The following is a 27,697-nucleotide window of genomic DNA, read 5'->3' as shown; positions in this document are numbered from 1 at the left end:
AGACAATGACGTTGTGTGTGTTAGCTTTACACCATGTTGCCCTGCCCATCGTCCTCCATGAGTTGGGTAACTTCTGAAGCAGAGAGCCTTTTCTGCTCTTGAAGGCTGTGAATTTTGGAGCTCCGGTTTTTCCAGGGTTCTAGATTGCACCAAGACCTCAAATTAGATCTCAAGTGCTCCATGTGGCCATCTGTATCCTTCACATCATAGTCAACAGCAGAGAATGCATACAGAATTTTTTTTAAGCTGCACACCATATGCTCCTACCATGGTAAAGTTCACAAATAACTGATTGGTAATTTTGCATAAAACTTGGGCAAAATGATTCAGCCAAAGTCAGGCACTCTTAAGGTCTGTTGGTTTCAACGGGGGAGATTTAAGCACATGCACTGGATTTTTATTAGCTATGGTAGCAAACGTGAACTTGGTGCTCTCCAAATGTTTTCGACTGCAATCAGTCCAGCCTGCATGGACATGGGAATTGCAGTTTAAAACATCTGCATTCAGTTGAAGCCAGAACTTTTTCTGCTGGGGATAATGGATATACAATTAGAAAAGGAACATTATATCAATAGATGATTACAGTGGCAAGACTTTTATATGCACAAAGGTTGAAAGTTTTAATCATTGCCTACCGGGGAGGAATGGTTGTTTAAATTATTGAACTTAGCTGAGATGGCAAAGTTGATGTGTTTAATCAGAGAAATATCATTGTCAGTATTTACTAATGACTGGGAACTCGTAACAGGCAACCACCGATTTAAGCGTGTCCAATTGACACGTGATCGTACACGGTGCCAAATCCGGAAGTGACCTAAAAAGTCACTAAAGGGGTAGAATGGGGACAGGGTAGAACGCTTTATGAGGGCCCTGCCAATGCACACGGAATGTAACCCCTGCGCCTGTGTAGATTTTTTGTGAAGAAAATGAACTTATGATATCTGGGGTTGAGGATTGAAGGAAATGTTGTTTTCTAGAAAGTGGAATTGTTGTGTGTTATCTTGGAGTGGATGTTTTGATTAATTTTCTAGATAGCTGACAGAAGAATTGTTTAAGTTATCTTTTTTATTTTCCTCCTTTTGGTTTTTTTTTTAAATTAGTTTTTTATCTTTAATGTAAGATGCTGGATATTTATCAACCTTTGTCTATTTTCTTTCAAACTTTAATAAAATTTATTGGGGGAAAAGATTAAAAAACATATGGAGGCTGAGCTATAGAAAGAGCGCTGGGGAAAATGATGAGCAAATATTGTAGACAAGGACCCTGGTTCAAGTCTATGCATGCAAACAAGCAACACTTGATTGCGTAAAACTCAACAAAGAAACCTAGAACTTCTGGTCACATGCCATCCAGCATATCACTCTTACTATTAAACATACTTGATGTTGTTCAACATAACTTAGTGGTGCTAGTCAAAGCTGAGACTGGGCATGGATCACAGGTGGGCAATTGCCACATTCCAGCAATAATTTGTATGTATGATTCTTCATCCAGTGAAGGGTATAACCAGTATATGTAAAAGTCTGCTCCCACCCATGTGTGGTCTCTAGCTGGATCTGGGAGACTGCTATGTTCAATTGTGGTAGGCTGGACAATGGACCCCAAATGTTCCTTTCTTTCTGATGTCTTCACCCAAAAGGAGGGTAGGCAGTTGCTTTCTGCAACTTTTTGCTACAGATGAGATAGTTATGAAGTTGTATTAGACACATGTAGTATCTTTTTGGGTTGGGCAAGCAAACATTTAAAAAAAATAGATCTTATTACAGATGAGCAGTCAACAGTGTAAGATAAATTTATTTGCAAAAAGATGGTCAAGTACAGTATCTAGGCAGAATCAACCCATGCTTTTATTTCCATTGCATATAAAAATTTCATATGAAGGTATTTGACGTACAGTACTATCCCATAGGCTGTAAGAGCGGCTAAGAAACCATTGAATTAATTGCAATGTTCACACAATGTGCCACTCTAAAGACATACCCAAAGGAAACAAACCAAATTGAAAACAACAAAAATATTGTTCAGTAATTCTGTTGTTATAGTGTCCCTTTTATACTGTTTAAAACAAAAGCAATTTTATTCCTTTGGGCCAGGGCTGCTAAAATCTACAGTTTGTGTCAAAAAGGAGGCTATTTTTTTTCCTTGAAAAAGAATCTCTCCTTTCACTGAACAGTCACATGCTACAAGGGCTGGGCATTATTGGAATGGTGACGAGGTATCAGATACTACGAAATTACATGATCAAGAACAGCAGCAAGACAACACCTTCAAGACACGGCAAACTCTGCAAAAATAAAAGTAGAAATGATAAGTGTTTCAACCGTCTAAAAGGCTACAGTCATTCTTTACACCTACGCTATACATGCACCCACAGAGCCATTTATACGGGACTGAGCTCTGGCTGCTTGCAGTGCTTGCTAGTAGTGTTGGATGGGGGAGGCGAGTTCAGGGTCAGTGTTGTATATTTACTACTCAGTATAAAATTAGGTATAATTGTGAGAGTTGTTGTATTGGTAACAAAAGGGGACATCCCAGACTCGGGACATTTCTTCCTTGAAGTGCATAGGAGGCAACTTCCACGTTTCAGTGGGGTTGTTGATGAACGGTGCCCCAGCCCGGTTGATTAAAGGGCGGTTGTGTTTTTTGGTTTGCTTGTTGTTGTTTTAAAGGGCAAGACACCAACCTAGTGTCCTTCAGACATTTTGGACCCCAACTCCCATCATCCCCAGCCAGTACAACTATGCTACCCAGGATTGATGGGAGTGGTCGTCACAACACAGCTGGATTTTGATGAAGGCTGGGATAAAGTGATGCCCTTAAGATACATTTTGAAAAGGGGAAAGCACTCTTATCAGGCAGGTGCGATTGATGCCCAAGGTTAGCATTTGGGCTTCCAATAGGAAGCTAGATAAAACCCCGTTGGAATGCAGAGCATCCCAGAGAGGCCAGGACCAGTGTCCCTTGGGGAAGAGGGGAGGAAGGGCGGTGGAGATATGCCCAGCCGATGTTCCACAACGACCTTTCTTTCAAATGCAGCAAAACAGAAGAAAATGTTGTTTAAAGTTAAGGCACAGCCCTGGGACCAAAGACCTGCAGCTTTTTAATTTATATAACTATGTACTTTATAATTTTTCTCAACTCTTCCATAAACAAGCTCTAAGGTGATATAGGATATATATTACAGAATGTACAAGGGGGGTGGGGGTGGGGGAGTATGTATACACAATATTAATTCTCTCACCAAGAGTTTCCAAATATAGCAATACCACCCTGGCAAGGATGATGTTATAATAAGAACTTATAATTTACAATTAACATTACAATATATACATTACAATAAATACATGGTTGTAAACAGAGACAAACAAGACTTATTACAAGTAAGGTCATTTGGTGAGAAAAAAAATATGCATGGCACAAATAAAAAATAAATAAATGGGTTTTAAAAGAATTGTCAAAGCGGCCTGTAAAATTCATTTCATCCTCAAGTGTTTTTTTTTAATATAAAAAACCCCAACCTTTTGAATGTGATTTGTTCTACCTATTTTGCCTGATCTTTTTTAAAGGTTTTGTTTTTAGAAGAACGGTGTAAAACCAGAAATTAAAAAGGAACAGACACAGTATTACTGAGAAAAGCAACTTGCAAGCTAAAGTATAGATGCAAATTCAGATTCCTCTTTCTGTCTTTCCCCCCTCTCTACACAATCCTCAATCGACTTCATTGCATTTCTCTTATGGCAAAAAACAAACAAAACAGAAACACAAAGAAAACATGTTAAAATACTTTTTCAACAGTATTGTGTTGTTGTTTTTAGAGTAGTGTGCTGGCGCTAAAGCACACTTTGGCAAACTAAAACAAACAAACAAAGATTGTACAGTGCATTCGATCCCTGCCTCTAAACATTATTATGTTTCCTGCCACTTGATTGTCCATGTATATGGGTGTGTATTTTACACAATATGGTGGTTTTTTCATTACCTCTCCTTTTTCTTTGACAGTTTAATCTTACAGGGTATACACTAACCAGAACTATCAACAGGCATGAACCTCCTTAAAACTGAGCATCTGAGAATAACCATTAAAAAAATGTTATTAGACGCTGGCCGTTCCCCAATACTTAAGTCTCTGGCTGGCTCCAGCTAGAGTTTACCCCTGTTTGTAGGATTAAACCTTTAGTGCAGATAAAATACCCTTCCCGATATATATTGATTTTTGGAATTGATATTGCTTTATTCGTTAAGATTCCAGGCACTCTTGGGGACTAACAAATGTTGACGTAGTGAGGGGAGGACAGGAGCCTAGGCTGACAACAACATGGTGAAATTCTTTCATCAACTTCTCCAGTTTTTCCTTCTTCAGTAAAAGCCATCAAGAGCTAAAAGGTAGACGAGACACATTAAAATGCACTTTAAAAAAAAATCCCCATCAGTCAGTGCTTTCATTTAAAATCGGATATTTAGCAGTCTCCCAAACTTTCCTTGGTTTAGTCAACCAAGTATAATCTGTGGGTTGTATCAAGACGTAAAAGGTCAATCTATGGAAATCAATGGGACTCAAGAGTTAGTTGTGACCTCAACTGGTCTACCTCCAATCCACTGTTTTCATTGGGTCAAAACAGCCTCGTCGTTCAAGCCAAATCTATGCAGGAGGGACCCTGCATAGAAGAGCTGGTCTATGCTGGGTATGGAGGGAGGGGTGCAGGCAATTGAACGCTCCATGTTGATAAGGCAGCAGGTGTTATCATGCATAGTCACAAACATGACTCTAGTCATATTTATGCCCCCAACACCCACTGCAACACAGTCGCAGCGCAGGTCAGAGGCAGATGTGAATTCACACCCACCATCTCCGCCACCCGGCAGAGTTTTCATCACATACTGGTTGCAGGCTGGGCACAATGAGAGACAGAGTTAAATGTACACAAACCCATTAAAGTCAATAGCTTTGATGACATTTAACTCTGTGGTGCATTACAGGCTACACTTCATTCTGCAAATGCTCTGTTATTTTATAGGGTCATGCATTTCTAGCCCCTAACATAACCTTTACGATTCCATCCTAGAAATTTATTCGTTCAACGTGACCTCTCAGTAGGACAGCAAAAGGAGCAAAACAAAAGTCACTGAGTGGACAAAAATGCAAGATCCTTTCTGCAGATTTTTTTTTAAAGACTATTATATATTTCTTGCCATATTCAAGGTCAAAAGCTGATTTTGTCTGATTTTTAAAGGGGCTGATTTATCGGTGACCTTTTACATTATATTCCCAGCCGTCTTTGCAAAAAGCTACTAAGGGGGATTAATAGGGTGACTCAGTCTGTTTCTGAAGCAGCAAAGATTCCACTACAAATTGTAAGTACTCTTTGAACAGGCACAGTCTGTAGCACTGTGTTGTCACAGCAGTCCACATGTCCTCACCCTAAGTATTATTATTTGCTGGTACAGCAAATCTTTGCATACACAACTAGGAGCAGCCTTGTGGGAATGATTTAATTAGCAAAGAAAAGGTTTGTATTTATAGCAAGAGTCACATTCATGCTAGCTGTAGACTTGCAAATCCCAACTCTAATAGGAGTGTCCCCCCAACTTTTCTTTCTTAGGAGCTGCTAATGGAGTTTCATCTTTGTTTTGGAGCTTCCTCGGGATCTCCCCTGCTAACCCTATTCTTTGTTGGAGTCCTCGACCCTCTGGACCCCACGGTAAGGAGTTTGGTGCTCAATACTCAAGGCTGCTGCCATCCAGCAGTGGGTTGCAATCCAAATTTTGGGGAACTGCTACTGCAATGGTCCATTAGATTTTAGAAATTTTATAGTAAGCCCACAGCAATAAAAGCTGGGTCTGCAGCAACCAAGCCATCTCTGAGGACATTTCACAGATGAAATATTGCTGCTTTGGGGAAATTACAGTAAGAAAAGCCAGAAATTAATGCCAACAAACAAGTTTTCTGCAACATGGGAGGGGGAAAATGAGCGTTTGATAGCTGTCATTGGTCTAGAACACAGAGTTGTTTTACAACAGCTGAATGAATTGGTATGAAAATCTTAAGTGCAAACAAATATAAAATTGGATTTATCCAGTGTAGCTCATATTTGTACTGAAAACTTGCAAGTTACTCTTTTTTTTTGGGGGGGGGGGAGAAAGAATCAGTGGCAGATGAAGTTCTGAGAGTGTTGCATTCTTTTAAATATAATACCTCAATACATTTAATAATAAAAGTAAACTCTACAAAAAGATTTCCATTTTACATATAATACAAAATGCAGACGTCAGTGCAACCCACTGAGTTACACTTTTTTTTTCAGTCATGTGTTAGGAAGACTTGAAATTAGAAAATTATGTGACTTCCACAGCTTCATCTTCCTACTGGCAACAGATTCGTGTGTTGTGTCCCCAATATTTGAGCTCGATCGCTTTCCGCTAATAACCTTTTGTTCACTCGCTGGTCGCCTTCTGTATATTCTGGTGATGTATGCTACTAATGCCTCTTCTCAAGAAACTAAAAACCAATACAAAACACACAGGCACACACAAGCTTTGGACCAGCCATTACTCCTTTTGAAAACAGCTTGGAGTAGACACTCTCTCTGATTGTATCTGCCAAGTTGAATTCTCGTTAAACTGTTCTTTTTGCAGGTGTTTCCCTTCCTTTGCTCTCTGGATGCTATGAACAATGAACATTTCTGGTTACAATATTCCTGAGTGCCAAACAGGGTAATCAAGGTCAGTTTTTGATCAGCGAACATCTCTTGCAGATGACAGTGAGGCGTGACCATGGCTGTGCCGAGTGACATGCACTTTGGAAACCATTTTTGATTCTTGAAAAGAGAGTAGGAGAGAGAGAAAGCAGAGGGAGCGGCAGAGCCGTCGCACTGTTACGTGTCAGGAGAACGTTCTTCTAGCACACAAGGTTCTGTCTGGCTCTCCTCCTCCACCACTTCCTCTCCAACTTGTTCGTCAAGTGGGATTTCAGTGGACTCTGAGTCTTGGGTGCAAAGAGTCTTGGAGTCACTGCAGCTGGTGTCTTCTTCTACTTGACTCCCACTGTCCTTCTCTGTGTCCGATTCACCATCTTCCTCCAGCGTTAGCTCAAACTGGAATTTTTCTGTTTGGCCCTGTCTCCCCTCCTCTTGGTCATCCGGGGCAGGAGACGGACTCTGAGGGATTGTGCTCTGGTACCATTCGCGATTGTCTTCCAGCGTGTCCAAGATGTCTTGGGCGTCTGGGTGTACAAGGTCTGCCCAGGTCTCCCAGAGAGGATGAACAATGTAGTCTATAAAACCCACCTGTTGTAATGCAAAATTAGGGGGGAAGAGGTTACTTTCAAAGGAGGAGGAACTACATTGACCAATTTCTCTACTAAACAGGCCTAACAGAAAGATTCTGCACTTCTCTCCCTTCTGTCTTCTGCATCCTACCTTGCAGAGGATCCTTGTCATGTATCAACTTTGTAGCCTGCCATAGTTTCGTTCTCCAAGGGGAGGGATCATTAGGGTCTTCCGATACTACACTGAGCTTGAGACCAGCACAACTATTTGGAGCCCATAGCTGAGGAGATAAAGGTTTAGTGCGCTGGGGTGGGGGTAAGCTCCCATTTAACTATTCAAAAGCAGAAAATATTTTCATGCTTCTCCAAGTGACTCTAAGCCTCAGAAGTCGTCCCAAGCTATCCTTACTCTTCTCCATAATTCTATGCTCTTACAAGAGCAAGCAATGTACTTACTAAGGGTAAAGTGCCTCAAATTCTAGTTGGTAGACTTTTGTGTACATATCTGCATATCACACTCAGAGCTGTAGCTACTAAAAAAAACCCTGTGTATACTTATTTGGGAGTAACTCCATCAAGCCCAGTGGGCTTAACTCTGAATAAACTGGGCAGAGGATTGGGGATTATAATCTGAGGAAGCCATGGTGAAAACTGAAGCAGCATGCTTTTAATTCCAGATCATTGTTAATATTATTATATTTGTATACCACCATTCATCTGAAGATCCCAAGGGCAGTTCACAACAGAGAAATATAAAATGCGAAAACAAAAACAAAGCAATAACACCCCCCCCCCCAAAAAAAAAGTTTAAAAAGCCATAGAACATTAATCAGCCAAATGGCTGGTTGAAGAGAAACTTTCCTGCCTGGCACCTAAAGACAGGTAATTAAAGTGTTTATCCAAAACAATTTAGTCTCTGGCTCCACTAATCACCGGCTTTGGCTGGTATGTGACCCCTAAGGGAAAAGGCCCCTGTTTTAAATCATGATTTTTAGTTTTTTTAAAACACAAACCTACACAAAAGAGTTAGCATTTCCCAACTAAAAGTTATATAATGTTCTATCAACCACATTGCAATTTGCTCTCTTCTGACAGATTACCTGTGATTTTTCTACTGATGCATTGTGCTTATCACACATGGGGCTGATTTCCATCCCCCTCTCTCGTTCTCGATCTCCCTGCCGAAAGAACTCTTCCATTATTCTATCTGTCCACTGGCGATATAGCTGGAGTGGCTTTGTCGGATTGCTCAAATCTGCACAGTGTACCATATTTTGCAGAACCTAAAGCAGACAGAAAACACATTTCTCTAGAGAAACCTGTGGAGACAGAGCCCTTTTTTCCCATTTGCACATTTGACGGGCGTGAAAACAGAATCTCAAAAATACACCGAGTGCAAGCTTTATTCTGAACAACAAAGGGGTGGTGGGCTGTGTGTTTTTCACACTGACATTAATAGCCTTCCAATTATCTCACATCTGCAGCTTCTGCCTGTATTAAAAGGCCCAAAATGCTGTAAGTGCAAGACTGATCAGTTTCAAAGGCAAGTGGCCCCTTAGGCAAACTTAATCAAGCTATGCAACTTGGCTGCTTTCAACCATAGGGGAAGATTTCAGCGACTCACAGTGGTCTATGCAAAGCATATTTAGTAGACGCAACTGATTTTTATTTTGTTTTCTTGCAGGTAGGAATGACAACCAGTTAAGAAAGCAAGACATGTAAGTCTACTGGAATACACACAATGGGAAGATGAGGTTTATACTGCACACAGCAGCATATCTCTCTTACCTGAATTCTGTCTGAATAGTTATCAAGCAGCAGAACTCCAGAGCTAGTCACTTTCTTAGTTTCAACCATCGTTTTCAGATCAGCCAAAAGATTCATATGCTTAGACATATCTGTTGCAAGCACCTTAGAGGAGAAGAGAAAGCAATGGATTACTAAAATTATCTACCAATTTATTCTAGGACTCCCCTGTCGAGCACCTGAGAGACCCCGTCCTGCCACTCACCACCTGGCCTAGGGCGGGCCTGACAGGCTCCACAAAGGACTGCTGCTGGACAGAGAGGGCTCCGTTTTTGTTTTTAAATTGCTGTTATTTTTTACCTATGTCATTTTAAACTGTGGTATTAATGCTGTATTCTTAGTTTTAGATTTTGATTTATGTGGAAATTGCTTTCCATTTGGTTGTGCATTTTTTTTGATGTGGTTTATTTATTATGACTTTTGTAATTATGTAAATCTTGTCATGTTGTAAGCTACCTTTAACATTGTTTTTAACTGTGGAAAAGCGGCATACAAATAAAATGATGATGTGGGGAATTTAATCTGGCATAGTGGCAGCATCTTTATATTAAATACCTAGCTAGAATCTATAGCGACACCAATTCAGAGAGGTTTTGTGGGTGCAGAATAAAAGTTTTCTTAGTGTTCCCATGAACAGCAAAACCCAGGGAGAACCACTTTGTGTGGAACAGTTCATAATCACTCATAACTCAGCAGCAGGGTATTTTTTTCAGAACAGGTGGGTAAATTCAAAATAATTCTGAGTAAGACTAAACAAGCCACTGAGAATCTGCTCTGTTAAAAGAAAGTTTAAAATGCTTTAGGAAAAAGCACCTTGTGTGCAATTTCAGGTTTTAAATCCTACCAGAAAAGTACAAGGAAGTACAAAGATAGATCGGTACATTCAAATGGCAACTCACTATGTCAATGACCATCTTCCTCAATGATTGCCTTTGCTTTTTTGTCAAGTTCTGGAAAATGTCGCAATTTTCTTCCTGCAGTAACTTGAAGCCCACAGCTAAATGATGGTTTTCCAGGACTGATGAATCGTTGTACATCAAGGCAAGTTCAGAGTCTGCAAGACAGTCACAAGGTAGAATGTTAAGAAAGCCTATATCCCTTTCCTACCTGTCCACAAGTTTTCTTTCTGACTTCTCACAGTTGTAAGGGATCCAAAAAGAACAATTTATAATTTACATGGCTGGAACATCACATTGCTTCTTTTGAGCAGGCTCAGATATGTCATGTTCTGCAGAGTTGACAGCTGTTATGTGTAGAACGCCAAACCAACAAAACAAAACCAGAACTGGGTTCAGAAGGCTGCAGGTAACAATATTTGACAATAGACCTTTATTCAGCTACAACTGGCTCCACTGTTCTGGAGAACACTAAATGCTTGCATTATGCAGAGGATGTGTTTGCGGCAAGATCTGATCATGATCATTGATTTCCCCCTGCTCTTGGAATTTTGAAAAACACCTTTCTTCTGAAGGCTTTGCAAAATTTCAGAAGAAAGAAGAAACAATAACAATCATGATCAAATCCTGCAGCAAAGGCTTACTCTGCATTAATAAGCACTCAGTGAATATCAATATGAATTTTGGCCCCAAAACTCTCTATTATCAGGTCACATTGGGCACAGAGTCCTCCTGCCCCTTCTTGTCGCTGAATATTTGAGGCTTTATGTCTTACACCTTTAGAACGGTTTCAGGATTTAGACTGTACAGTAATTACCTCCTTGTAAGCAGTTTCTCACTTTCACTGCCTTTTTGTCCCTCCCCCCCCCCCCCCCATGAAGAGCCTATTCTTGTACCAAGTGTGCATATATATCCTTTCCTTGCATTGGTTTGAAATTCCTGGCTCCCTCCTGCTCACTGCTACCAAAAACGGCAGAGAGACGTCCTATGCTCTCCAAATGCAAAGCTCTATCTCGGTCTGTACATGACGACGAAATCAAGTGAAGTACACGCACAAACATCTTGGAACATTTGTGGTAAGAAAAACAAAAACCAGTCAAGTTGCATTTATTTACAAATCCCCTAACGAGGCACTCAGTTATAGATGTGTTTCGTTCCCTCTATTCAGCCTAGATTCTTCTAGATACAAGACCAGTGAAACACACTGCTTGTCATTGGTTGACATTAATTTCTGCTTATTACAGTTTCCATATCCTAAAGCTAGCTGAGCATCAGTCTGTTCTACTGACTGTCGCTTTGTTTAGGGTGCTGTGGTTTGTTTTTTTGTAAAGTTTGGCTGAAAAATCCCTGCAGCTCAACCGCATGCCGAAGCTCTTGAGCTCCAATTTATTTTCCCGCAGTCTCGCTCTCCTGTACCAAACACGTGAGCCAAGGAATCTTCCCTCTCGCTCTTTTTCTCCCAGAGGCATAACATGACAGAAAGTGGGAGGGAGGCTTTGTTTTGCCAATGAACTCCCCATTTATCTCATAGTCACATGTGAAAGGTTTAAGAATCAAAACCCAAAAAAGTTGCACTTTGTAGAACAGTAACCTCCCACAGTAAATGACTAATTCATAAAATCCTCAAGCTTTTAGTGTTCTGCATTTAAAAAAAAAAGTATTTTCAACGAGGGAAGCAAGAGGGTTTTTTGGAGTCTAATAATTATCCAGTTGTCGTGATGTGGCAAGATGCCTGTAATTCCCAGGAACAGTACGCAAAACAATTTTTGAACACATTAGCATTTTATGAGTGGTATGCACTGCTTTATGACCAAGATCTCTCTGCGTGGCAGGGAATAGCTTACTTGTATATTAGTGGAAAACCATGTTTCTAAAAATTGCAGCTGAGGAGCAACTCTCTGCACTGATGATGTAATCCAGTCTCTCTCACCTACCCACCCTTAAACTTAATGCACTTTATGCACCCCATTCAAGAGTCCATCTGTTTTGGTGGCCCAGTAGGGAAGTCCGTGGCAATGCTCGGGTGAAAAAGTATACTGGGTTAACTTTATAAAAGTCTGGCCATTGGTCCCCCTCACTCAGGGTTGTCTATGCTGCCAGCTGGGACACCTCACTTGGAAGAGTATGAGACTCTTAATCTCAGATTCCTGCATTGCAGGAGTTGGTCTCTTCCAACTCTAATTCTATGACTGGCAGTGGGTCTCCAGATTGCGGACAGGATCTCTCCCAGCCCTATCTGGAGACGGGGGGAATGAACCGTGGACCTTCCACCTGCAAGGCTTGTGCTCCGCAACTGAGCCAGGGCCCTTCCCCAAGGGGTGATCAGTGGGTTGGAGCAAAACATTATTAGGTTCCTATTATTGAATGAGAGCCAGAGCATTCCCATCCCCACACCAACCAACTTAGCAACATCTGCCCTACAGATTTATAGCATTGTTTGTGAAGTTGGATCAGGCCTTCATTGAAAGCTGTAAGACCATAAGTCCAGAATCTGAAATTAACAAACTGCACCACTGTGGAGGAAGAGTTAAGGGAGCCAACGTTCCGTCCATCACCCACCTTAGACTGCTGCCTCTGTGGCTTTTAGTAAGCACAGCAGCAGCAAAAAAACAAGGAAGTTTTTAGTGTGTGGTTTGTATTGTGTTTTTGCTTTTTTTTTTTTATTGGGAGCTGCCCAGAGTGGCTGGGAGAACTCACTCAGATGGGTGGCATATAATTAATAGATTACAGTGGTAGCTTGGGTTACATACGCTTCAGGTTACAGACTCCGCTAATCCAGAAATAGTACCTCGGGTTAAGAACTTTGCTTCAGGATGAGAACAGAAATTGTGCAGCAGCGGCGCAGGAGGCCCCATTAGCTAAAGTGGTGCTTCAGGTTAAGAACAGTTTCAGGTTAAGAACAGACCTCCAGAACGAGTTCTTAACCTGAGGTAAAAAGGTAAAGGTACCCCTGCCCGTACGGGCCAGTCTTGACAGACTCTAGGGTTGTGCGCCCATCTCACTCAAGAGGCCGGGAGCCAGCGCTGTCCGGAGACACTTCCGGGTCACGTGGCCAGCGTGACATCGCTGCTCTGGTGAGCCAGAGCCGCACACGGAAACGCCGTTTACCTTCCCACTAGTAAGCGGTCCCTATTTATCTACTTGCACCCGGGGGTGCTTTCGAACTGCTAGGTTGGCAGGCGCTGGGACCGAACGACGGGAGCGCACCCCGCCGACCTTTCGAGCGGCAAGCCCTAGGCGCTGAGGCTTTTACCCACAGCACCACCCGCGTCCCTTTAACCCGAGGTACCACTGTATTATTAATCAACAGAAACAAGACACAATATGCAATTGATAGTTTGGTAGGGGTCAGTGTGTTATTCATTTCTGGAGAGGGTTTCATCATGTATTTTGTCCGTTTACATTGCATTTTTATGTTGTGAAGCACCCCGTGATCTGCGGTATACAAATTTAATAAATAAGAAGAACTAGGTCACATACATTAATGCTGCAAAAACACAATACACCTACTTCCACATAAACAAGCAGGCATAAGTTGGTGCATGGTGCTCTTAAATACCTGTGGCACTCCTGATCCTGGACAAAATGAGCCACTCTGGCTTGTTGTTTTGTACGAACAAAGGCTCTGGGTATGTTTCCTTCAAACAAACCACAAGTGGTAACTGAGGCTTGTTCTTGGCTTACCACTTGTGGTTGGTTTGGGGAAAACCACAAGCCTGGGTTTGGAGGACACAAGAAGCCAAACTATGGTTTGTTTTGCTTGAGGTGGCACGGCTACAGGAGGGGCACCCCCAGGACCTTTCCAGCAGTGGTTCTCAGAGTGCTGTTCATTACCTAAAGCCACAGTTTAAAAAAACAACAAATAAAATCCTACGGCTTTAATGTAATGCGTGAACTGAGCAAGTTTTACCAGCAATAGACCACACTTACTTGTGTTGATAAGAAACTGGTTTGAAACCCCAGGATGATCTACATCATGTATTGCACTGGCAAAAATAGCAGCCAGAATCTCCAGGTCCGTGAACACCGCCTGAGGGGGAAGGAAAAACAGTAAATGGAGAGAAACACTTTATGATAAAAGACATGTGGCTGGCAAATATGTGTGCACACACACAAGCGGTGCTGTTGGGATCCTTGCTGGTGGCAGCAGCAGCCAGCAAGTCGTAAAAGCTAGCACAATAGACATCAACTTGCACAACGGGACTTGCCTTTTCTCTTCCCTGCTCTGTAGCCCCCCACGTGCCCTGCCCCCCAAATCTGCTTCAGAAGTTTGGGGCAGATTTGGGAGGCTGTAGGTGGGAGAGGGGTGACAAAGGAAGAGAAGGCCCCATTGCAAGTTGACGGCTGCTCATGCAATGCTGGATTCACCCATCAGAATTTAAATCAAGGCTGAACTGAAAAGCTGGCGCGGAAATACAATTGGGACATTTCACAGCTTCTGTAAAACATGCCTTTTACGCTTCAGTTCAGAGAAAAGCAAACAGAACAGGAACAAAGTCTGTGTCTCTCAAGCTGCCTAGAGAACTTTATGTTATGAGGTAGCATACAAATGGTGGATGCAGATAAATAACAAATAACAGAAGTATTTTTTGCTCCACTGAACTGACTAGAGTATCTTGCAAACAGATGCTGCAGGATTCCTGCAATAAAGCAAGAGGAAGATTTGATGTCTGTGGATTCCGTGACACAAAGCTTCTGTTTCTGTGAACTTACCTCCAGAGCTGGGGTGGACAACAGCACATGCGTAGACTGTACAACATCTGCAGCATGTATGTTGTTGTGATATGCCACATCTGCATGGTAATGGTCCTCCAGTGTCATCAAGTAAGTTATTAACATGTCTGGTTGAATTTTAAATGTTTTTAATAATTCCCGCTCCTGGAATGAAAGAGAGAAAAGATGGCTGCCTTTACAATACATGCAAAGGATGAAAATGGAAAATGGAAAAGTCTCCTTTTATTACACATACCTGGAAAATAGTGTACATGATGACAGTCAAAGGTCGGTTCGCAGATAATTCAGCTATTTTAAACACCTGGAGGCCCCATTTGTTTACATCTTCTAGTTCCTAAAATGAAACCGAGCAGAAAACAGAATCTAATACCGGGTTTTTCAACGAGGTTTATGCAAAACCGTAACACTGGATTGCTGTTACCAATCCCAGTCATTCTCAGTGTGTCAGCTACCAGTTTTCTAGACTTAAAACAGGGAGGGGGTATCTTGTTTCAGAGAGAGAAATGGAATGGAATTGTTTCACTAGTACACTGATACCCAGTAATAAGAGGGATCAGTGGGAAAGCCTTCAGAAATGCTATACTCTTATTGCTATTCTCAGTGCTTTTGGATGTTCTGAGCACTATAATGGTCGAAGTGGGGAAAGCTTAAGGAATGCCCAAGACTGTTGATCCATCTAGCTCAGGACTGTCAACACTGACTGGCAGCAGCTCTCCAGGGTTTCAGAATCCCATCCCTACCTGGAGGTGATGGGGAATGAACCTGGAGCCATCTGCATGTTACACCCCTTGCTTGAGGCTCTTTTGGTATAAGCATACCAACCAATTTTCTGTTGAAATGCTATAGATGCAGAAGTCTACCATAAATACTGCAGGTCTCATTTTTCCATTCCTTTTTTTCATTTTACTTGTCCACTAATGTAGTTCCAATGACAACTCTCCTCAAGGAAAATTGCCATGTCTAGAGTGGGCATGCAGTGAAGTGTAAATAAATACTAATGTGGGCAAACTTGTGGATGTGATTTACCGGCCTGTCACATTGCTCCACTATAAGTGAGAAAACCAGCTAGAGAGCAGCATTGCCCTTACCTTGGCCAGAATATCTTCTTGGTCAGTTTTGACTCCAAATTTTGGGATGCTCGAATTGGTTAGGCTGGAGCTGTGCATCAGTTTCTTCACTCCACTGATCTGACACATCGGCAGTTTCTTCTTGTCTTTCTCTTTCTGTGTAGGAGATGGGATTTCCACTTCATGCTGTTTGTCTATGAAAGGAGGGAGGGGAAAAGAAAATTGTTAATCTGTTTGTATATTAGAACTGTCTTGTAAAAGTTCAGCTCTGAACCAAAGTCAGCCTTTCACAAAACATCCCTACAGTAGATTTATGACTCATAGATATAAAACAAAACAGGAACAGCAAAATCAGCCAGTATAGTTGACTTCATAAAAGATGGCTTCAAATCCAAGATTAGCAATGGATTTGCTATGGCTTTAAACAGATCACTTATTCTCATCAGTCTAATTTTACAACAGCCTTGTAAATAAACTTGCAAAAGGTACTAGCCTGCTTACCAGCACGTCAAAAATACTAGCCTGGTAGGGACTGGCATAGAAGAGAGGAATAACTCTGTTCTCTCCTAGCAGCTCACTTGGTTTATATGCTGAGCACATAGGAAGGATAGAATGCTCCATCTTTCTTCCATCACTCCCTCACATGAAATTCCATGTACTTGACCACATGCAATTTGTTGTTGCCTAATAAGGTAGGGACGCGGGTGGTGCTGTGGGTTAAACCACAGAGCCTAGGATTTGCTGATCAGAAGGTCAGTGGTTCGAATCCCCGCGACGGGGTGAGCTCCCATTGCTCAGTCCCTGCTCCTGCCAACCTAGCAGTTTGAAAGCACGTCAAAGTGCAAGTAGATAAATAGGTACCACTCCGGCGGGAAGGGTAAGCGGCATTTCCGTGCGCTGCTCTGGTTCGCCAGAAGTGGCTTAGTCATGCTGGCCACATGACCCGGAAGCTGTACGCTGGCTCCCTCGGCCAATAAAGCGAGGTGAGCGCCGCAACCTCAGAGTCGGCCACGACTGGACCTAATGGTCAGGGGTCCCTTTACCTTTACCTAATAGGTAAGTGCTTAAATGCAAGGCTGTGTTGCCATCTGCACAACAGGAGGAACAGCAATGGCCACTCAAGAGTTGTGAGAAAAGCAATACTGATTAAAAAGTATTCTGCGTTGGATACAACTACCCAGTTCCATTAGTGGAAGCCAGTGCAAGCACTCCAGCTAGCACAACCGGGCTCACAACAGCATTGTAATTAAGCTGTTTCAGTAAAATTATCACCTTTGTTTTGAGATTCTCTTCACTGATCTCATCTTTCCCCAACATAAAAACCAGAAATAACCATGTGGGGGTCAAGAGCATTAAAGAGGCGTCTGCATACTGTTTGCTCCACCTAACAACCAACATTAAGGCAAAGGGATGCAATATGACCACGGCTACTTTTGTGTTTTATTTAGCATGCTTGTTTTCTCTTATCTCTGTCGCTCTCTTTTTCTGTAACCTTTCCAAGCAGACTAGCACTTACTGGAACAGCAGAGAATCTCTGCAAAGAAGTGAAAATGTCACCAACTTTTAGCCTTGGGCATCCATTCCTTCCCCCTGTACTGCTCCTCTCTTGATCACCAATTAAATAAAACACAGAGGAAAGGAAGAGCACTTGACTGGCACAAACCAACAGTAGCTGAAGAGCAGTGACTCGTGTGCCTTGCCTTGATGTTTATGGCTTTAGTCATATGCACAAAGTTTAGGACCATCATGAGGGAGGATCGTAAAGCGAACTGTCAGATGAACTCAAGTGAAAGGAAGTGTCTGTCCGGAAGATTTTAGATGGGGCATGGAATTCCATGGGTTTTCCTAAGGTTTTGTTCAAAGTGAGCAAGCAGCTAACACTATCCGTGCTGGGCTCCGTTCTGCAGTCCGGAAAATATTTCTCCCTTCCCCTCCCTGCATTCCTTAAACACAAAATTCTTCTTTTAAGAAAGGATTACACAATAGTTTAAGGGCTCCTATCACACCCCTTTCCCAAAGGAAGCAAAGCTCATTGCACTGAAAATTAGGAAATGAATGCAATGTGACCCAGAACCGTGAAGAGAGAGAGTCACAGCATTAAGGATAATGCAGCACAAGTCTTTAAGGCTGGGATACAGAATGTGCAGCTCTCAGATATGGTTGTTTTCCAGCTCCCAAATGATATAGGCACGACATCCTTTGGATTAGATCCGAAACGTCAGTCCTGCTATTTAAACAAGCTGGTCTAACAATGGATCTGTGTTGCTTAACGTAACACAGGATTGAGTCCTGCTTGCAGGATAGTTCAATTTATAGGTCTGTGGTGGACACATTTCCTTAGGGTATGCATCTCCCTCGCTGCCACAGAAACACAGGCAGACAGTGAAGTCTTGGGTTCTTCAGTGAGTCATAGCGAGAAAATCCTCCTATGTAGGTCATCTCTGCCGGCAATCTTATTCCAGCCCCCCCCCCCCCCCCGAGTTTCTGAAACTAAACTTATCCCTTCTTTCTCCAGGGGGTCAGTTTGCATTTTTTAGTACAGAAAGCATTGATCTGATGTGTGATCTTTCCTATTCTAATTAATTCAAGAGGGTTCTGGGATCTTCTCTGTGTGAAACAAGTAGAAGGTTCATGGTGTTTGGGTTATTCCTTCAGAGAAGCAGAGTACAGCTGATTTAAACTGGTTCTGTTTTCTCCTTTAGTCAAGGTCAGCCTTTCTCAACCTGTGGTTTCCCAGATGTTGTTGAACTGCAACTCCCATCACCCCTAGCTAGAAAGGCCAGAGCTCAGGGATGATGGGAGTTGTAGTCCAACAACATCTGGGGACCCACAGGTTGAGAACCACTGGTCAAGGTCATGCTGACTATAAAAGTAAGGCCAGAAGGAGCCTGGGTTTCCCTTTCACTTTCTATCTCTTTTCCTTCTGGTGTGGTGTTCTGTATATAGAGTTAAGGTTTAGTTTTATTGTAAGTTTAAGTTAAGTCTGCTGCAGCTGGGTTTCTTATGGACAGTGCCAATCCTGAACGTATTGGATTTGTGACCATTATGCTCATTTGCCTTCAGTAGCAGTAAAGCTCTGCTGGATGAAATATTAATTGCCTCTGGTCTATTTTTTGGGAATCCTGCAACATGTTTAAGTTTTACTCTGCTAACTATGCCGTACATCAATATTCAGTAGAATTTCATGACACAGGGTTCCTTAAATTCAGTTTTAGAGATCACCTACATTTTTCAAAGGCTTAGAGCCGAGTTTTGTTTTATAAAGGATTTGTTTCGGGTGTATCTAGACTAAATAGGAAAAGGTATTTAGTTTTTAAGCCACAGCGAACAGAACCAAGTTCTGGTCTAGCAAATTCGGACACAAAATGGTCTCCCTCTTCACGTTTCCCTAATAATCAACATAATTTTAAGTTGGCCAGGTGTGTCTTGGCAATGGTTTATATAAGCTGCAGGAAAGCACAGCAGGCTGCCCATTAAGTTGAGCGCAAGCCCTTATCTCGAGAGCACAAGAGTGCTGACCTCTTGCACCAGTGCTCTGCTGTCCCACCAATGGCCAGCTGTTTGTGATGCCACAAAAGTGAGTGATATAGGAAGAGCAGGGCACTGTGCAGGCTTAATGGTCCTCGAGCAACAATGCCTTCTTCTTTTGTTGGCACGAGTGTGAACTAGTATGACACAAGCGTGATCACACGTACCATGTGGGTGGTTTATATATCTCTCCTCTACATATAATAACCTCCTCGTTTTCCCCCAAGCTGCTTCTCAGGGGTGGGCAATTCTATGGAACAGTATGAGATATAATGCAGAGGGCCACAGTAGGGTGGGGAGATTTGTTTTGCTTAGCAGGACTGTAAGCAATTCTGCTCGTTCAAAGCTACCACTGGACACAACCCAAAGACTGAAGGGGGTATATCAATTTATACTTCTTTACCAAACCACAGAATGCAAGTAATACTTTAGAGAAAAACCATGACTGTGCCAGAAGATTTAGGCTGAAATCCCAAGAAGCAAGACAGTGGGGGGAGGGGCAGAATTGTGCACACAGAGTTTTGTTCGATGCTGCAACTTCCCTCTGCTAAAATGGTAAGCCATTTTAAAAACTGAACAGCGGTGGGAACTGCAGCAGTATCAACATCAGCTGAAGGTATAAAGCACTATCAGAATTGGTCAGTTGGACCATGCTTACTCAGAAGTAAGTCCTGCTTACTGTTCAATGGGATTTACACCATGGTAAGAGAGTTTAGGCTTGCAGCTGCCGTGTTTAACTTGTCTTTAGATAGATGCTTAGATAGATAGATAGATAGATAGGGAGTATTTAGCAAACGGGACTATATTAAACAAGTAGCACCCGCAAGAAAATGTTGCAGGGATTCCCTCCAGGATATTCCATTCCATTTCCAACTTCAAACAGCCAGTCAGGATTCAGGGGCCAATGAGTACACTCAGTCCTCACTGGGGCTTTGTGGGAAGGGGATGGAGACGTCTGAATATTTCTGTACTTCTGCAAACCTTGGGATACCCAAGATTGCTGTTGTGTGTGAGAGTGCCATGATTAGCAATGATGCTTTTGAATAGATAAGCAATGATGCTTTTGAACACAGATTGTCAAATAATACGTCACAATACTCTATTTTAGCGTGAAAGGGAACAGTATTTGAGAACTCTGTCCAATTGAACTTTGTGAACACAACAGGGACATATTCAATGTAAAGGAAAGAGTGTGTGGAAAAATAAAACAGGGCACTGAATTTTATTTAACCAATAGTGATTTATATGCATACGTTTGAAAAATACTGCACAGGATATGAATTTTCATAAACTTTCCATCTGGATGTTACTGGTGGGTGGTGGAGAGGAAGGAAAAGCACAAAGAGTACTAGTGTCCATAATCGTAAGCTTACCTAAAAAGGTGTTGGATATATATTCAGAGACCTGATTGCCCGATCGGCTCATTTCAGATAAGTGGGTTAGCTCCCGGTTGAGCATTCTTTTAAACTGCAAAGAAAAGCAAAAACAGGACACGTCAATAGGCAAGAATTGAAGTCTTTGCAATGAGAAAATTCAGTGTTCTTTTAATATTAGGCATATTCAAACATTTAATTCAGCAAACCAGCTCACTTCTATGGGCATAATGCAGAGTCAAATGCTATTTCCAGGAGAAATACATTATTCTACTTAATGTTATATAAACAGATGCTGAAAACAAACTGTGGGAACGATGGCAGACAGATCAAATAACGCTGCAAATGTACTAGATTTTAATTTTGGGGGGAGGGGGATTACTGCCATTCAAATATTTATACACACCCACACCCACTTTTGTCCTACAGAAGAAAGAAAACAATATTCTTGGCTTCTCATATTCCTAGGCCATATTTTTGTATTTTGATATGAAGTGCACTTTTCAAAAAGCCATCACATAAATTGAAAAATGTCAACCCTGCACGATTTCAAGTATCCTTGTTGGAAAGAGTATGAAAAAGATCAAAAGCTCTCATCCGCTCACTAAAAAAGCTAAGCACCGTCCGTCCCCCGTCCCCCCCAAATGCTATGGAAACTGGAGCACTCTTCATTTTTTGTTTGTGGATATAGCTTTCTCACAAAGAACAGAGCATCTCTGGCATTTTAAAAACAAGATCATGAAACTGAAGATACAACAGCCCACTCCAAGTATCAACTGACAAAGCCCTCCAACTGATACTCCTGTGATGTTCTGCCTACCACGCTCATATGCAATATTTAATTATTATTATCCTGAACTGCAAAACTTTATTTTGTGCTTTGGTAACAGGTTTGCAATCACATGTTTGTGTAATTTTGAAGACTACAGTATTTGGGAGCTAGGTTGATCTAGCAGCTTGTGCTGCAACAGCTACCCTTACTGCAAGGGAGAAAATCCATTTCTGCAACCCCTTAGCTCAGCTTTCCCCAGGCTGAAGTTCTCCAGCAGCACAGTGCACTGGAATAAAGAGTTCCAAGCCTCCAGAATCTTAATATAGGCACAAGGGTCCAGGGAGAGCTGACATGATTCATGCTCCAAGGAAGTTCCCTTTGGCAGTCCCTTTGGACTTGAAATGGCATTAATGTTAGCTGCTGGTTAGATGATGCGGAGAGGGCGCAATGAGGCCAAATCCTAGCAACTTAAACAAGGGCACAGGAATCCGTGGGTCCAATCCTATGATCTGGGGGGCATGAAGAGAGAAAGACTAGGGCAGGGGATGGGGAGAAGAATTCCATATTGTGGTTTCTAGGTGGACAAACATGTTTGCTAGGCCGTTAGGGAAATGGACGCTGGCTTGGATAGCTCAGTCGGTAGAGAATGAACGAGACTCCTTAATCTCAGGGGCTGTGGGTTCGAGCCCCACATCTGGCAAAAGATTCCTGCATTGCTGGGGGTTGGACTACATAGTCCTTGTGGTCCCAACTCTACGATTCTATGAATTAACAAACCACCAAACATTTCCATAGGCAGCAAAGACAGCCATCACACTTAATAGAAACGGGCCATTGGTGCTTTTCCATTTCCACCTGGCAGCGAGGGGCTGCTCCCCCATGTGACATAAAACAGGATGTGCGCCTTTCCCCTGTTCCTAGGGGTGTTTTCACACATGAGGCTTGGAAACAGCTCGTCAGGTTATGAATGGAAAACCTGCACTGGCCAAAATGCACATTTGCATTGCAAATGCCCCTCCCTCCAACGCTGTCCTCCAAGCTTGAGAACATTGAGCACGTTTTCTCAAAACTCCTTGTCTACCACTTCTCTCTGATATCCATTTTCCCATACAAACTGCATAACTTGAAAACAAAAGGGGGGAAAATTATGTGGGGGAAATGAGAGAAAATGGGCCAGGGTACATGCTTTGAAAGCAGTCCACGCCCTTCCTTTCTTTTTGCTCAGCCACTCTCATTTGCTCTTTTAAATTTACATGGCTCTGCTTCTTTCATTTTTCATGTTTGCTTTAGACATTTAAGCCTGCAAATGAGGAGCATATCTACCTGTTTCCTGGGCAGCGCTTATTTGATACAATATGCATGTCCCTTTTTGTGCAAATGCACAAGGTAGGAGAGGGTCCCCATCACTGGTTATTTCATGACAGCCAAGAGAACCTTCCCATTTTGGAGTGGAGGCAGGCAGTGATTTGTTTCGATCCCTGGTGTTTTCCCGAAGGCACATCCATAAGGGACCTCAGAAATGTTCCAGGCAAAGACTGGCACATGCAAATTTCTCTCTGCAACTGGGGAACTATCCCCAGCAGCAGATGGCAACAAGGGGTCTTTAGCTCTGAGCAAGGGCGGACATATGCATGTTACACTACCTTTGATTTCTCATTAAAGGGGGCATTGTGGGATATAAATATGGTTGGTCAATCCAGCTGCTGGCCCTCCTCAGAGTGCTGAGCCAGCGAGGAAATGATGACACGGGGCCCCGGGGCAAGCATCAGTAGTGGACCTCTCAGGGTGCCATAGCTGTGAGAGGTAAACTATAGTTCCCAGGATTTTTTCAGAGAGAAAATTACTTGTATGGGGCCTACTCAGCACAATACTGCAATGCTATAGAACCTCTCCTGGAAGTAAGTAATCCCTATTGAAACTCAATGATACTATTTCTCAAGTAGGCAAGCGTAGGATTGTGCTGTAAGGCTACAATCCTTTGCACATTTATCTAAGCCTTGTTGAATTCAGCAGGATGTACTTCCAAGTAACTGCTTAACTCCTACCTACTTCAACGGGACTTTGCATCTATAGCAAATTTTAAAAGGGATTCAATCCCTTTCTCTCCAGATGTAAAATGCATTTCTTGTCAAAACACAATGATGCAAAACTGATCCATTGGAAAACCAACTGCTTACATTTTTTTTAACGATTCAGCAAAAAAAGCCTGCACAGATAAAAAGATTCCCTCTACCTGCAAGCCAGCAAAACTCACGCAATAAGCTTGGAAAAATAAAGCAGAGAAAAGTGTGTTTGTGTGTATACTCTCTTAAGCAAAAATCACCAACAAAACCAAACACCAGTACAACGGTATATTATTAAACACATATATTAAACTGCATCATCAATTGAGGTTCTTACTCTGCTTGCTAAGATTTAATTAACAATAGTGCATGCACTTGAAAACTCAGTGCCACAATTAATGTCAGTGTGTATAACTGCAAACTGCATGTGGGGGTGACTGGCCAGATCAAACTTCAGTATCACAATAGGGAGTGTTGAATACCCCCTGTTTTTTTGGTGGGGGTGGGGGGATGGGTTACTTGCAGCTGGCTACCCCACCCCCCGCTGGTTCTATCAAATCTGTATACCCACAGAGCTCAGGGCAGCATACTTGCGGATTATCCCATGTTGGGGACTTGCCCAAGCAGGCGGAACTTCCCAAGGCCACCCAGTGACCTTCAAAGAAGAGTAGGGATTATGAGAACCCAGGCTTGCCTAGCAGAGTCTTCTCCAACCTTGTGCCCGCCTTCCTGATAGTTTCCGACACCAAGCCTCATCGGCCTCAGCCAGTGTGGACAATGGTCAGGGACAATGGGAGTGGTGGTTCAAAAGATCTGGAGGGCATCTGGTTGGAGAAAGCTTTCTTAGTCCAAATCCAGCAGCCCGAACCACATAGGCTCTCTGTACTACTTGATATACAGGGCTAACCAACTATCTGTTGTTGGGCATTGAATGCAGAAGCACTGCATGCACACGACAGGTTGCTGGATGGGGAATTCTACACAGAGCAGCCTTTTGCTGGGAAATCCATGTGCGAAAGCCTGATTTCTTTTGCACACAGAATTCTCCTTGCTGACTCGGGATATTCATCTGTTCTTGACCAAGTGAGAATGGCATAGTTCCTTGGGGGCAAAGTATTGCGAGTACTTGGAAGACAGAAGTAGAAGGCCCCTCTAACAATGTAACATAAACAGAGCACTTGTAATATTCGAAAACAAGTTATCTGGCATATGGGAAAACCAGTTCTTGAAAAGAGAATTGTTCGAAATTCTGGAAACAAAACATATTGGGTTGAGGTGAGTGTGGTCTGCTTTAGAATCAAAGTGCCTGGTGACCTAAATAGCTTATATCCAAGTTGAGCATTCTAAGACATCTTTGTTGGTCCTAAGCCAATACTGCAATTGATTCAACAATATGATGCATTTAACTGAAGCTCACCGATTTTATTTTACTGGACCATTAAAGAACACACTGTATGAATATCAAGGAAAAGAGGATAATGTGGAAGTGTTACATGGGCATATAATTAAGGAACAACTCAGAGAAGATATACATGTCCCTCCACCCTACCCCGTGATTTACTCCGGGAATCTAACACAGCATTTTATGCTGCATGTGATGAATAAATCAGTATACCTGCTAGTGTGAAGAGAGAGAAAAGCCTATTTGGCTTTCTTTTATAGAAGCTTTGTAAATCAAGACTGATTTTCAGCATGTATAAATTGTAAGACAGGTCAACATTCAGGGAAGACCATTTTCCGCCTCCCATCAATTCAGATGAGATTTAATCAACAGAAGCTGTGTGTCACACACAGGAAACCAGAATATGCTGTTAAAACACATCCTTGGAAACAGAGATCTACGTTGTGATCAGAAAGCATCATGAATGCATGCATTCAGCCATTATTAGTCACACAATCTATTTAACTAAGTTCCCCTTGGTTAATGGAATATGGCACAATAGTTCCAATCTGATATTCGCCAAAAAGCAGACTTCAACTTTATTATAGGCATAATCAGGCATGACTGAAAAATGAAGGATCTCTTTCCACAGCTACCAGCTAGATATTACAAGCTATTCTGATATACCAATACAGTCTCAATCTATAATGCAAAGAAAAACAACCGCAGCTTTCAAATGATTATTTCCACAATCTTGTTTTTTCATAATTATGCTTTCAAATCAGACAAGAATGGTTAAAAAGTAAAAAAAGAAGACATTCCTACCTTTATGTAGCCCCAAGACACTGAGAGTAAATAGTTTGCTTCGGGCATTTTTGATTTTTTTTAGGGTTACCAATTTAAAACAGAATTTTCCAGTCCTCTGCTGTTATTGAGATAACAGGGGAAAGTATGCTGGATTCTTTTCAATGAATTTTGCTTTTCAGTTTGTTAGTTTTGTTGATCTATTGATTCCTTGCTATTAGGTACACAAGAAAACATCTAACTGGCATTCCAGTTGTGAGATCTTCTAGTTATATAAGAGCCATTTGCAAAATTCCAAAGTGCAGTAAAATTCAAGGACTTGGTTGGAAAGACATATTTCACCAGCTGAAGAGAAATCGGAAGAGCGGAAAGAGATCTGCATATTTCCACAACACCACGACTTAATGAATTATGTATGCCAAGATGCTCAGCTGCTGAAAGAGACTTGTTCTATATCAACAGCCTACCAAAGAAGAATCTGCAGGGAAGCTACAACCAGTGTCAAGTAATCCCTCCCATTAATCTCAGATAAGAGCCAATCAAGTCCCTGCCGAAATATATAAAAGCAGAAGAAAAAGCCATGACATGTGTGTGCTAGTTTCTGATTGGGCAGCATAGGTGAATCTCTTGGGGAAAGGGTAGTTCTCTTCTTTTGCGCTAAATGCCATTTAATAATGGCTTCCCTGCAGCATTACCTCTGTGCAGACATGATTAATTAGCTGAACTTTTGTGAGTGTGTGTGTGTGTGTGTGTGTGTGTCTCAGTAGCATTTTCTAGCTCAGTGAGAGGGGCTCATTGCACCCATTCAACGAGAAAGAAGTGACTGCTCAGCTCAGGCTAAATGTCATTGGCTTATTAAGCTCACTGCATTTTTTATTTTAAAAGCAGCACATTTTCTAGAGCACTTTATTTATTTTTAAACAGCCGAACGTGATGAAAAGCCTTGCAAAACTGTTTAGCTAAGTCTCCAGTGCAGCAATTCTACTGCATTTCAATCTGACAGCATCCATATTGCATTGTTAGGTGTGTACACACAGCCTCTGGTCAGCCTGGTAGTGTCCCAAAAAGAGGGGGAAATTAGATAGGAGCACTTATGAGTATCAACACTGTACTACATTCCAAACCAGGTGCAAGCATTTCGTGAAGCAGTATGAACAAAGAAACCAGAGTCAACAAAAGAGTTGCCGTAGCACTGCAGCTTCCCCTCTTTGCGTCATCACAAACAGAATCAATTTACAGAGGGATGGCCGTTGTCAGTGTGCTGCAGGGAACTCGGCACAGAATCCAGCAACACCTTAAAGACCAACTTCTTCACTGCGTCGTAAGATCTCAGAGACTGCATCTCTCTCCATCAGCTGAACGAAGCATTAACTTCGGTGTTACCAATTTATGAAACCATCCATGAGAGATTTTTATATGTGTGTTACTAATGTCCACTGAAAACAGGCCAAAAGCAAACGGCAATCTCCATTTGTGAAACATCTAGTGAGAATGAAACGCGCTGCAAGAGTTATACTTCTTTCGAAAACACGTTTTGCTCAATTAAACATTTCGTATTTAGTATTTGTGTAGCACTTTCCCTAATTACTAAAAGTGTTTCACATAGGTTACCTCAGTAAACCACCAAGCAAAGTAAGCCACTACTGTTTTCCCCAAATTACAGATATGATGTCAAGGATGAAAGATTGGGGCTGCTCAATTAAGTGAAGCTTTAAGTGAATGTATAGCTTATGCCCTAAACCACACCAGCTTTAACGTGTTTCATTGAGTACCTTCATATAGTTGAATTACACAGCCATCTGGTATTCAAAAAAGGCCTACACAGGCACCCACCCACCCCACTTACACGTGACCATGCTTATACATGTTGTTGCTAAATAAATAAATAGGCCTTCTCTTGCTCAGGGCTGCTGCCCAAGCATGGGAAGGCAGCCTTGGATTGACCAGTAGTGCAGAGTGGGAGACACCTTTGCATCTACCTTGCTCTTTGCCTCGCACCCACAACCCCA

General features: G+C 42.1%; 1 protein-coding gene across 10 annotated transcripts in view; it reads right to left on the bottom strand.

Moving 5' to 3' along the window:
* Positions 1-1,776: 1,776 nt before the first annotated feature.
* The window catches only part of PDE4D (phosphodiesterase 4D), a 606,101-nt gene continuing 580,180 nt past the window's right edge, over positions 1,777-27,697 (bottom strand). For 9 of the 10 annotated variants that reach the window (XM_077936354.1, XM_077936355.1, XM_077936359.1 and 6 more), the window contains 9 exons: positions 20,669-20,762; positions 15,789-15,961; positions 14,936-15,034; positions 14,680-14,844; positions 13,897-13,996; positions 9,970-10,124; positions 9,053-9,175; positions 8,365-8,547; positions 1,777-7,283 (listed from right to left, as the gene is read on the bottom strand). In XM_077936354.1, the coding sequence (XP_077792480.1) occupies positions 6,873-7,283; positions 8,365-8,547; positions 9,053-9,175; positions 9,970-10,124; positions 13,897-13,996; positions 14,680-14,844; positions 14,936-15,034; positions 15,789-15,961; positions 20,669-20,762 (1,503 nt within the window). In that variant the 3' untranslated portion in view covers positions 1,777-6,872. Of the gene's footprint in view, positions 7,284-8,364; positions 8,548-9,052; positions 9,176-9,969; positions 10,125-13,896; positions 13,997-14,679; positions 14,845-14,935; positions 15,035-15,788; positions 15,962-20,668; positions 20,763-27,697 lie in introns of those variants that run through there. The other variant, XM_077936364.1, reaches the window with a different exon arrangement.

This window comes from Podarcis muralis, chromosome 11 (genome assembly GCF_964188315.1).
Source record: "Podarcis muralis chromosome 11, rPodMur119.hap1.1, whole genome shotgun sequence".
NCBI lineage: Eukaryota > Metazoa > Chordata > Lepidosauria > Squamata > Lacertidae > Podarcis > Podarcis muralis.
The sequence above is the reverse complement of the archived record's forward strand: the minus strand, read 5'-3'. Positions and strand labels throughout refer to the sequence as shown.